Below are 11,051 nucleotides of genomic sequence, written 5' to 3'. Positions count from 1 at the left end.
CCTGCCTATAAGTGGGTTCATCCAACCACCTCAGATATGACAGCAGCCCAAGCAGCAAAGGGCTGCAGAACAGGTCAGCATCTTTTGATCCGAGGCATAAAGGATATGGCTCCCACCTCCCAGCACGCCCTCAGGAACTTGAGTCCCCCAGTCAGAAGTTGCACTTACTGTGTGTCCTTGGAAGGTTTTGACTGGGCGGTCACAGCCGAGTCTGCAGACGTGAATACACATGTCTGTGCTACAGGAGGCGAACGTAGTATTATTCTGCCAGTCCACGTCGAGAGCAGGGGCTGTGGAGCGGGGGACAGTCAGAGGACACCGCGTTTACTAGTCATGCAGAACTCGGCTGACTCCGAACAGTTAAAGGAACAGTCCAGGAGGCAGTAACGTGATAAAAAAAACAACAATGGTTCACAGCCTCTTTCCCTCAGAGACCCAAAAGCCGTCTTCTTCCATATTTGGAGGGATGAGCAGATATTCTGGCGAGAGAGCCCGGGACACTTCCTGTGCTCTGGGCATGCTGTGTATTGCCGCCACGGGCACCGGTAAGAAAGGGGAGGTGACAGGGACATGCTGCCTGGTCCTACACCTTCCCGCTTCCATGACTCTCGCTGATGGTCTGATGTGATTTGTTTTAGACAGGGAAGAGAGAAAAGGAGAGGAAAAAGATTCCCTATGCTATGTTCCAGATTTCCCGCTTTAAAAAAATCTCCCCCAGTTGGAAGATAATTTGAGTTGACAAGAACCCCTTGGCGGACACAACTGGGCTGAGGGCTCAGGACTTGTCATGAACACCCTCGCTGAGTCCTTGAGTCCCTGAGGGTTTTGGGGATGGTGATGTGCGCCCCCCCCTCATCTCACGGGGCTCTCCCCTTTTTCCGGACCTCCCCATTAGACTCCTCAGCATCCTGGTCATCTCATGACACTTCTTTGCTTCTAGAAGAAATAGCAGGTTACGTTCCTACAAACCTCTGGTCACACATTTTCATCAACTGATCAATACATAAGCGTGTCTCACGTGTGTTTAAGACAAGTCAGCACTGAACTGGGAGGAAACCTGGCTTGTAAGGAGGATACACTGGAATGCGTCTGCCCCATCCCCTCTTCAGCCCTGCACATGGGTGGCCCTTCCCCAGGTGGGTAACTGCAGGATGGAACCCGCTAGCTTCCACGTCCCGCTCCATGCCCGCGTGGACGCCGTGGGTAAGGACTTGGCTGATAGTCAGCCCTGGGTTTTTCAGCAGCACAGGGCGTCTTTTTTTGGGGGGGTTATATACCCCAGCAGCGTGTTTCACGACAGCCCCACTGTGCCTGGCACCCTTCCCACACAGGCCCGGCGAAGTGAAGGAAGGACCCACCCTGCTCGGTCCGGGTGACGATCCCGTGAGCCAGAGGGCAGAGCCCGCAGCTGCTCTTGTTTACAACACCGTAAGGGCCAAATCGCGAATTCCTGCGCCAGCCCCTGCATTCCAGGCGAGCTGTTACTACACTTGGAAACGTGACAATCTGGCAGCTGGTGCAGCACCTGGCCGTAAAAATTCATGTGTGCTGACCTTGCCACCCAGAGCAGGGGTGATGGGGAGGGGGGCCACTCTGAGTGGGCCCTGCCACCAGAACCCTTGCAGCTTCCTGCCACGTTTTGACCATTCAGTGTGGGTGAGCGACAGGTACCAGGACTAAGTTATTCCAGGGGTCTCTGTGCCCTCCCTGCCCACACGCGGGCCAATAAATTGCAACAGTCAGTACCATTCCAGGCATGGACAGGCTTTTTTTTTTTTTTAACTTTGAGTTCTGAAATGCTTACAGATTGACAGGAACCTGCCAAGACTACAGAGAGGTCCCGTGCACCTTCACCCAGGCTCCCCCAACGGCTGTGGCTGTGGGGTGCTGTGTCACTGGATCATGGGGCCCGTCTGTCAACCACCACCGTAGTCAACACCCAGACCCATTCCATCCATCACCCCAAACACCTCCCTCGTACCATTTCATTATCACACCACCCCCGCTCTGCCCCAACCCTCAACTCTGGCTCAATGGAGCTGTTCATCTCTGTCCTTCTGCCATTTCTAGAACGTTACAGAAATGGAACCATTCAGCATGTGGACTTTGGAGGTTCGTGCTTTCCCCCTCAGCGAATGCCCTTGAGATCTGTCCAACGTGCCGTAGGTTATCAATAGCTACTCAGTAGTACTTTGTTCCTTTCCGCTGCTGAGTGGGATTCCACAGTCGGGCTCTGAGCTAACGCTTCCTGCCAACGGTGACTGAGGGCTTGGTGGGGAAACCCAACAGGGCAAGGCAACTGGCCATCCCAGCAGACAAGGAGTTTTCAAATGCTACAGAAAGGTGCTCCTTTACAGCCCTTGCCATGGGTGTTTCACCTTGAAAAAGAGCACACTTCCTCTGCTCCATCTTGAACAGTCTCTAGCACACTGCCTGAGACAGACCGACAGACACACACACACACACACCCAGTAACATCTGAAACTTCCCGACCCAGCAATGGCGCCTGGGTCTGCCTCGCGGGCAGCAAAATGACAGGTGAGATGCTCTCTCTCTACAGAACACCTCAGGGGTTGGCACGCCCCTTATAATCGGGCTCTGGAACCTTCCTGACAACAAAGGTAGGGATGGTTTTGGCACGTACGCCAAATGCGACAGCAACCCACTGGACTCACTCGCTACCAGCCTGGATGTGCACAGTCCAGAGCGTAGGCGTCGGGCACGCAGATGACAGACTCCCGTCAACATTTGTAGACTGGGTGACCAGGAACTGGGCTAAGGGGCAACGGAGAGCGACTTCTTAATGGGTAAGGGGGTCTCCACGTGGGGTGACAGAATGTCCTGGAAGGAGTATGATGGCTGCACACCCTGTGAATGTGTGACTAGAATTTACTAATGACAAACAGCAAGTTATCTATATATTCTAACACACACACATAGGTTGGGGTCCCAAGATGTCCACATTTGCAGCCGTGCCCACTTCCTGCTGGGAAACGTGTTCTGTACTGCGTCCAGCCATGTATGTCCACGTCACCTGTGCTGTCAGATGAGGGCCACACCAACACAACTCACTGGCAGCCCTAACAGATACATCTGGCGTATCACACGGGAAAATAAACGCTGGTGTCTGCACCTGACACCGTCGTGGCACGGCCTCGTGGGGACCTTTCCTCACAGTCTGCTCCCTGTAGGTCCCACGGCTGCTGCTGGCAGCCCTCGCTGGGCACCAAGAGGGACAGTGCCATCTCAGGCGGAGCTTGGGGTCAGCCGTCCCATTCAGTCGTCAGCGGGTACCCCCGACTACCTGACCCCCCTGTAAACACTGCTTAAGGAACATGTGGCATAGTAACCGTTCACCCCCTATGTTTCGCAGCTCCCTCTATGTGGAAGTCATTTCCTGTGAAACGAAGGGGCATGGAGTCCCTTGTGTCAACTTTCAGCCACTTTTTCCCAACAGCCTATAAATCTGGGGGTGGTCATCTGTCTTGAAGTTAGAAGGCTGCATTAAGCCAGAGGGTGAAGTGTCCAGTGGCAATCTGAGAAAGTGGAATCTCGCGACCCTGGGCTGCCCCATGTGGCCAGCCTGGTGTGGTCCCCAACCCATAAAAGGACGTGGTTAGCTCCACAGCAGCAGCTACCTGTCCGGCAGGCAAGACCTCCCATCGCATGGCTCACCCTCTCTGGAGGAAGGCCTGCCGGCAAGGCTGGACATCTGGACATCCAGAAGGTTCTAGGCATTCCCTTATCGGTCGATAAGAATGGCTTCTGTGCCTAAACTGTGCAAGCAACGTGGTTTATGCCAAATCCCCGCTTCCCTTCTGGGAGCCTGCAACTCGGGTACGTGAGCGGTCACAACTTGTTTCTGCAGCCGTCCAGCCTGGCCTGTGTGATGCCACTGGGGCAGGACCCTTGCAAATACTAGATTTTGCCCCACATGCCTTATCCCCGGGCTGATTTTGTTGTGTGTCCTTTTGCCTGTAACAAGCCTTATCCATGAATTAGACGACACACGGAGTCCTGGGAGTTTTCCCAGCGAACTGCTGACTTTGGGCGTGGTCTCAGGGACCCCCCCATGACACCCCCCAACACAGCACCATCGGGATGGTGGTGAAAGGAGGCCACACTGCTTCCATGGTTGGTTCACTGTTGCGTTTTTCAACTTTTCATATTGGGGCACCTGTGTCTTGCAAACCTGAAGAGCAACGCGGACCGTGAAATAGGCTTCGTCTCCCACCAGCCACATTCCATGGACGCCTTCCTCCGCACGCACCGTTCCTTTACGGGACGTTTTCTAGGACTCCGAATTCTTATTTTTGAGTGACAACACAAGAACAAAGCAACTCACCGGAATGAAACGGAAACTGCTGTTTGGCTTCGCCTGTGTGGGCATCCCAAATTATCGTTGTCTGTGACAGGCAAACAAAAAAAGTTAGTGTCACCATCCTTCTTGTCAAGTCGTCTCCACAAAACTTGATGGTACAAGAAGAGGCAGTGAGCCCCTGCCCCGTGTAAGCCAGCTCCGCCCAACAGAGACAGGGTGGGAGCCACACGGGGGATTTTCAGCCTTCTAGTGAGCATGCCAAAACAAAAAAAAAAACCAGGTAAAACTAGTGTTGTTTTTTTTTAGCTGACCCATCCTGCCACCTGTTGGCAGCTCAGCTCGGGCTGGACTCGAATCGCTGTTGCTCAGAGCTCAAACCCTTGAGCGAGCACTTAACCAACTGAGCCACTCGGCCGGGCCCCAGATAAAACTAGTTTTAACGATACATTTTACTCCCTTCCAAATGGCCAAGATATGACCATTTCCACATGGAATCAATCTATAACTACTAACGAGACCCTTGGCGTTCTCTTTTCCATCTGGGTCTTTTGAACCCAGTATGCTTTACGCGTCTGAATTGGATGGTCACATTTCTTGAACTCAGCAGCCACGCATGCTGGTGGGCACGGCAGCCGAAGGTGGTACCTGGAACCTGCCAGAATTGGTGGGGATTCCCCCTAACCCGTTACAGGTTGAAAAACCCGTCACGAAGCTCATCTAAACATCTTTCTGGAAGTTTTCCAAATGAAGAGCTGCGGCCACAGGCGTTTCAGAAAATGCCCTGGGCTGTCACTCCATGAGCCCGGATACCAGACGGAGCAGAGGTATGGAGTTACATCAGCGATGCACTGGTCTATATTCCCCTATTTTTAAATAAGGGGAAAAGTGATGTGTGCCCCAGAAAACGAAGTAAATCGTGAGTTCTTATGAACCTTTGGATGCTGGGAAGACTCTTAAGGAAGAAGCAAGAAGAAGCTTGGTGAATACCCCTGGGATTAGGTCTTCATCAGCTGGGGTTTTCAACTGAGCTGGAACCCGTACCACCTCCGTTAATGACAATAAAGATCTCGTCTAAGGAAGAAGTGGTTATAAGTTGTGTGAACTGCAGAAATTTTCAGAGGGAATACTCGGAGCAACTGAGTACCTTGGAAACGGGGTTCTCTGCATGTTTTGGGTCAACTCTAGCCCAATTAACAGCTTCTGTTGGTTTCTTTGGAGGAGGAGTCTAACTCTTTCCTTAATTTAGCCACTCACAAACAAATCTGGCACTGCAGAGAACACAGAGGGAGCCAACAAAATGTATACACATTTTTCAGAAAGGAAAAAGCTGTATTAATACACACCTTATTAATATATGAGAACAAAAGATGAATACAAGTCATGTTTGACTTCTGCAATTATAAGAGGGGCTCAAAGTGGTTCCCATCAGCATCCAGACACTTTTGACAACAGGAACTACTGCTTGAGCAACGCTGACCAAAGTGTTAACATCGCTTAAAACGTGTATACGTTTTTTTGGCACCCCCGGTATATAAAGTCGTTCACAATTCTGATGCAGTGTCACAGACTACATCACCAGTCATAGCACGCTGTTGATGTTTACGTGAAATATACACTGGACAAAAGAAATCATTAATTTCACAAAAGCAGGTGGGCAAGGAAAGGATGTTTTAGAATTTTGAAAGGGCAGTCATTATTGATTTCTAACCCACCTCCCGTCTACACAGGTGTGTCCCCAGGCAAGTTAGTAAGGCTCTCTGTGAAGTGCCATCTGTCTCACCTGGGCCTGCCCCCTACCTTGGAGCATTGAATGGGCCAACACAAGTAGAGCACTCTTTAAAGATGCGTGATCATTGGTGCAAGTTATTTCAATAATCCAATCAGTAGTATTGCTACCCTGCCACACACAAGCCACAGCACTAGAATAGCTGAATTAGGCCGTCCAGCAGAAAATTCGGTGGCAGTTCTATGAGAGCCTTTACGGTGTCAACCTCAGCATGTCAGCTTTTTAAATATCAGCTATTAGGCTGCCACGTTTGAATGAAGGGCTCATTGGCTTAAGACAAAGAATGAACGATTTGGGGCCGGCCGAGTGGCTCAGTTGGTTAAGAGCGCGAGCTCTGAGCAACAGGGTCGCTGGTTCGATTCCCACCTGGGTCAGTGAGCTGCGCCAGAGCTGAGCTGCCAACAGGTGGCAGGATGGCTCAGCTGGTGAGAGCACATGCTCCTAACAACAAGGTTGCCAGTTTGACTCCCGCATGGGACAGTGGGGTATGCCCACCTGCAACTAAGATTGAACACGGCACGCTGAGCTGAGCTGCCCTGAGTTGCCACCAGGTGGCTGGATGGCGACTAGACTTGGAGCTGAGCTAGCTGCGCCCTCCACAACTAAGATTAAAGAACAACAACTTGGCTGTTCCCCTTCCCCAATAAAAATCTTAAAAATAAATAAATAAAAGGTAATATTTTCACCTATATATTAAAAAAAAAAAAAAAGAATGAACAATTCATTGACCTAGAGAGTTATACTCACTCTGGCGTGGAGGTCAGCAAATGTATTTTGCCAAAGGCCAGAGCACAAATATTTTTGGCTTTGACTGAAGTTAAGTACCGCAAATAAATGGGGGAAGCTTTGTACAAAGGTCTGGAGAGCAGTACAATAATCCATCAACAGATGATGTGTTATGAATGAATGGGGAGAGCAAAACCACAAAACGCAGAACTGAACAAGTTCTGATTTCTCAAGGGAAAGCAGAGAGCCTTAGAATTCAAAGAAACCACGGTGTTCTTGAAAGATTCAAAAACAAACATCTATAGAGCCAAGATGTATTTTAAGCTCATACTCACTTTGTCTACCCCAGCGCTCAAAATGTAATTCCCTTTTTTGTTCCACTTCAAAGCAAAAATGGGGCCTTTATGTTGGCCTAAGGTGCTGGCCAGGTTACCTGTCGTGTAAGAGACAAACCAACAACAAACAGGTTGAGTTCAAAGTCACGGTCTGTTCACGCCATGATCACACACCAAAGCATTGCTTCCCCGGCCCCAACACGAGGCTGGAGGCAGGACTTACCATCTTCCGTCCATATCCTCGCAAACCCATCATAGGAACCCGTCGCCAACAGTGTCCCATCGCTCTGCAGGCCAGAAAGAAACACAGACCAACAAAAACAGCTTAGGAGGGGCAGTTGTGACAAAGCAAAGAGAACCTCTCACCGTATCCCGGGGCTAGAATATTCTGTCAACAATCAGTTCCCAGTTAAGAGACTCATCAAGCCCGCGTAACAACCTCCACTCCCACGGCTCTTAAATTAGAACGGAAGGCATTCCAACCAAGCAGGCGGACGAGGGAGCAAGGAAAGCACGCTGCAACCGTTCACCCCTGATCACGTAATTAAACATGCGCTACGGAAAGTGATGAGGAGACTCCTGGAGACTTTAGAGAGCTTTTAAAAATATGTTTGCACATAGAGAGAACACAGTTTGTGATGAAATGATACCATGTACAGAAACACGGTAACACGTGAGACAGTCAAAGAACTTATAAACAGCTGTGTATGTGTGTCCCGTGTTTAAATGCACGTACCGTGTTTCCCCACAAAGAATAAGACCTAGCCGAAGAAGCCCTAGCGTGATTCCTCCAGGATATGGAGGGCATGCAACCCCTCACATGAGGGTTTTGTGACCCGTTTCAGGGAGAAGGGTGCCTCTTCCACAAACACCTTCAGCCTAAAATATTCAGTACGCCAAGGTGCCATATTTTGGCACCTGAAATCATGCGAGGGCTTATTTTCCGGCTACGTCTTATTTTCGGGGACACAGGGTAACGCTTGCCACTGAAATATCAAGGTGGAAAGTCACCTTTCTTGGTGGCGCGTCTCATCTCCCCAGCAGAACAGGCTCCCCCAATAAGACCACCGGACTCATCTTGTAGACATATATAAATGCTGAAAAGCAACAGCTACGGAACGCCCAGCTAGCTGTCTGCCCAACACAGCCTCGTCCGTGCTCAGAAACGATGGCACGACCCATGGGACTAGGGCCGCACGGGCCCCATCCTGGCAGCCCTCGCCGAGGCAGCGGGCAGGTTTTCCAGGCGTCCTAGCGTCCGGGAGGTGGCCGAAACTTACGTTCCAGTCCAGCGAGGTCACGTCTTTATTACTGGGGACGTCATGGCCACCTTCCCGTATGCAGTGCCTCAGCACGAGCTGCGTGGAGCTCCCGTTGCTGTTTTCATTAAGGTTCCATATTCTTGCAGTGGAATCTCCGGACCTGGAGACCGAAAACACACGAGCATCCAGCGTTTAGCTCATCCCAACTTCCGGTCGGCTTGGATCAGGCATCTCTGGCCCCGCAGCCTCCCTGCTTCCTCGCCCCGCTCACTCTGTTTTTCTCCTCACCATCTTTGTTGTGCCACGTAATTTTATTTCAGTACGTTACTTTATTTTTCCAGGGGTAATCCCTTTTTTTTTTAATTTTTTAAAAAAATTTTATTTTTCAATTAGAGTTGACGTCCAATATTAGATTAGCTTCAGGCGTGTGCCGAGTGATTTGAAATGTCTGCAGTCGTCCCCACCCCCCTGAGAAAAAGGCGTGCAATGAGGACCGCTCCACAGTGCGAGGTACCCAGAGCAGAGCAGCACGGAGCACCCCGAGCCTTGGTCTGCACACAGTGGGAAGATGTCACACACAGGTTAGAGGGGAGCGCGTGTTCCAGGAGGCACGAGAGCCAGCATCTCGGATCCCCCAGGCCCCACCTGGAGCACCCCCAGCCTCACATCCTTACCCAGACGCTAGGAGGTCGCTGACGGGGTTCCATGCACAAATGAACACCTCGGACTCGTGGCCCCGCAGGACGGTGGCTTTGTTGGGTGGAATCTCAACGTCGCCGTCAATCTCCATTGGTTTCGAATGATTATCTATCATAGGAAACAGGGAGAGACGCACGGCTGACCAACGCACGAGGAACTCACCACCAGGGCGCTTCTGTTCTGGAAACACAGCGTTTTATGTACTCTCCGTAAATCCCAACTCTGACGATTAGAACTAAATCACGGCTTTTGTGGGATTTTGTAAGTATATGGCCTGTACTTTGCCAGTGTCCAAATTTGACAGAGGAATAAACACGATGATTTATTCTTTAAAAGTGTCCAACACTCACCGGAACAAGAGTGGACAGAGATGACAACAGCCAGTTGGCGGCTGTGCTCGTGACAGAACGACGCATTGTATTTACCTGGGAGCACCTCTGTAAGGTGTCTCATCTTTCTCTCTGAAGCTCCCACTGGTAGATGGCGTCTTTCTTTCAGAATGCCCACCACCCTCTACCCCCTGCCTTCAAACACCCTTGTTTCCTTGGGACTCAAATGCTGTTTTCTTATTAGAGCCACCTTCACATCAAACGTTTCAAGCCAAGCAGAGTCACCAGGCTTTCTAATCAAAGGAGCCCGCCCCGGATGAATCATGGGACCCGGGTTCTGGGTTCCCGGGTAGGCTTGGTGATGGTGGAGACAAGTCACGCCAAATGCTACCCACCAGAGTACCATCTTGAAAATGGCTATATAGTTTCCCCCTAAGTGGCAGAAGGAAAAAGACCCTTGAAGGTCAGGATGAAATGGAAGTTCACACACCCCAGTCTGGCTTAGCCTGCGTTGCAGCACCCGTGGGGGCAAAGTGTGGGTAGTACCAGGCTTCAGGAAACAAAAGGGACAGTGAACACCATTGGAGGGTGTGCCAGGGAGGAGGCGGTGGTCCTATGTATGAAAAGCAACGCACAGGTGCTCAGGAAATGCAGCCTACGTGTGGCGGGCTGCTGGCGGGCTTTACGGCGTGCCCTTCTCTCCGTGGCCATGGTCCCTCAGTGTCTTAGGATGTCAAAGAAATCTGTGCAAGTTTAGAAGTTTGCAAAACTTCTGGTCCTGGCAGATGGAGGTGTCTCGAAGTTCACCAATGACCATGTACTTTCGGTGGTGGAAGGCTAGGAAAACAATAACTATGTTTTTCCTGCTTCATGTTGAAAACTCAAGGGTTTTGAAAACGCCCCGTGAGGGGAGAGCCAATAAACCAGCTGTGATCCAAGCCGCTTATTCTTACCCTTTCCCCGGCCGCCATGTTGGACCTTGTTAATATGATTATGCAGCCGCTGGTGGGAAGTGTTTTCATTTTACAAGACAGACGGCCTCGAGGTCAACCTACTGTCACATACCTGCATTGCTGCCTACACAGGTATGCTAGATCTGGCTCCCTAGGAGGACGCAGAGCTGAAGGCTTCGTTAGCCTGTGCCTGTGAGAGCTGAGCCGCAGGTTGCAGCCTCAGCTCAGGTGGGCAGCCAGCCGCACGTGAGGAAGCCACAGGGCCAGGTGTCAACACCACGGTCATCTCAATCCTCAAGGACAGGTGAGGCTGCATGGATGCTCAGAGGGAAACCATGTTCAAATAAGGAAAACCACGCACACCTACAGAGCACATGCGCACACATGCGTGCACACACTCCCACGTGTGCACGTGCAAGCACGCTTTGAACTTTGACCGGAAGCAGTCCCTTTAAACTTATAAGCAGCTCTCTGACTTACCTGCCGCATACTTTTGGGTGATACCTAATAGGGACTAACCTCCGGGGGGGCCTCTCGATAATTGCGAGTGACTGTTATGCCCAAATTTGGCCAGAAACCCTGCACACGGAAGGCTGGGGGATGGGGCCAGGGGCCTCCACAAACAAAATGCTGTGCGTGA

General features: G+C 51.0%; 1 protein-coding gene across 1 annotated transcript in view; it reads right to left on the bottom strand.

Moving 5' to 3' along the window:
- The window catches only part of LOC109374514 (F-box-like/WD repeat-containing protein TBL1X), a 122,386-nt gene that overhangs the window by 8,652 nt on the left and 102,683 nt on the right, over nt 1-11,051 (bottom strand). Inside the window, exons 6-11 of the mRNA XM_019629171.1 lie at nt 9,105-9,237; nt 8,449-8,590; nt 7,392-7,455; nt 7,169-7,266; nt 4,346-4,406; nt 42-290 (exon numbers count right to left, since the gene is read on the bottom strand). Of these exons, the coding sequence (XP_019484716.1) occupies nt 42-290; nt 4,346-4,406; nt 7,169-7,266; nt 7,392-7,455; nt 8,449-8,590; nt 9,105-9,237 (747 nt within the window). The remainder of the gene's footprint in view (nt 1-41; nt 291-4,345; nt 4,407-7,168; nt 7,267-7,391; nt 7,456-8,448; nt 8,591-9,104; nt 9,238-11,051) is intronic.

The sequence above is a fragment of the Hipposideros armiger genome, unplaced genomic scaffold, assembly GCF_001890085.2.
Source record: "Hipposideros armiger isolate ML-2016 unplaced genomic scaffold, ASM189008v1 scaffold_827, whole genome shotgun sequence".
NCBI classification, from domain to species: Eukaryota; Metazoa; Chordata; class Mammalia; order Chiroptera; family Hipposideridae; genus Hipposideros; species Hipposideros armiger.
The sequence above is the reverse complement of the archived record's forward strand: the minus strand, read 5'-3'. Positions and strand labels throughout refer to the sequence as shown.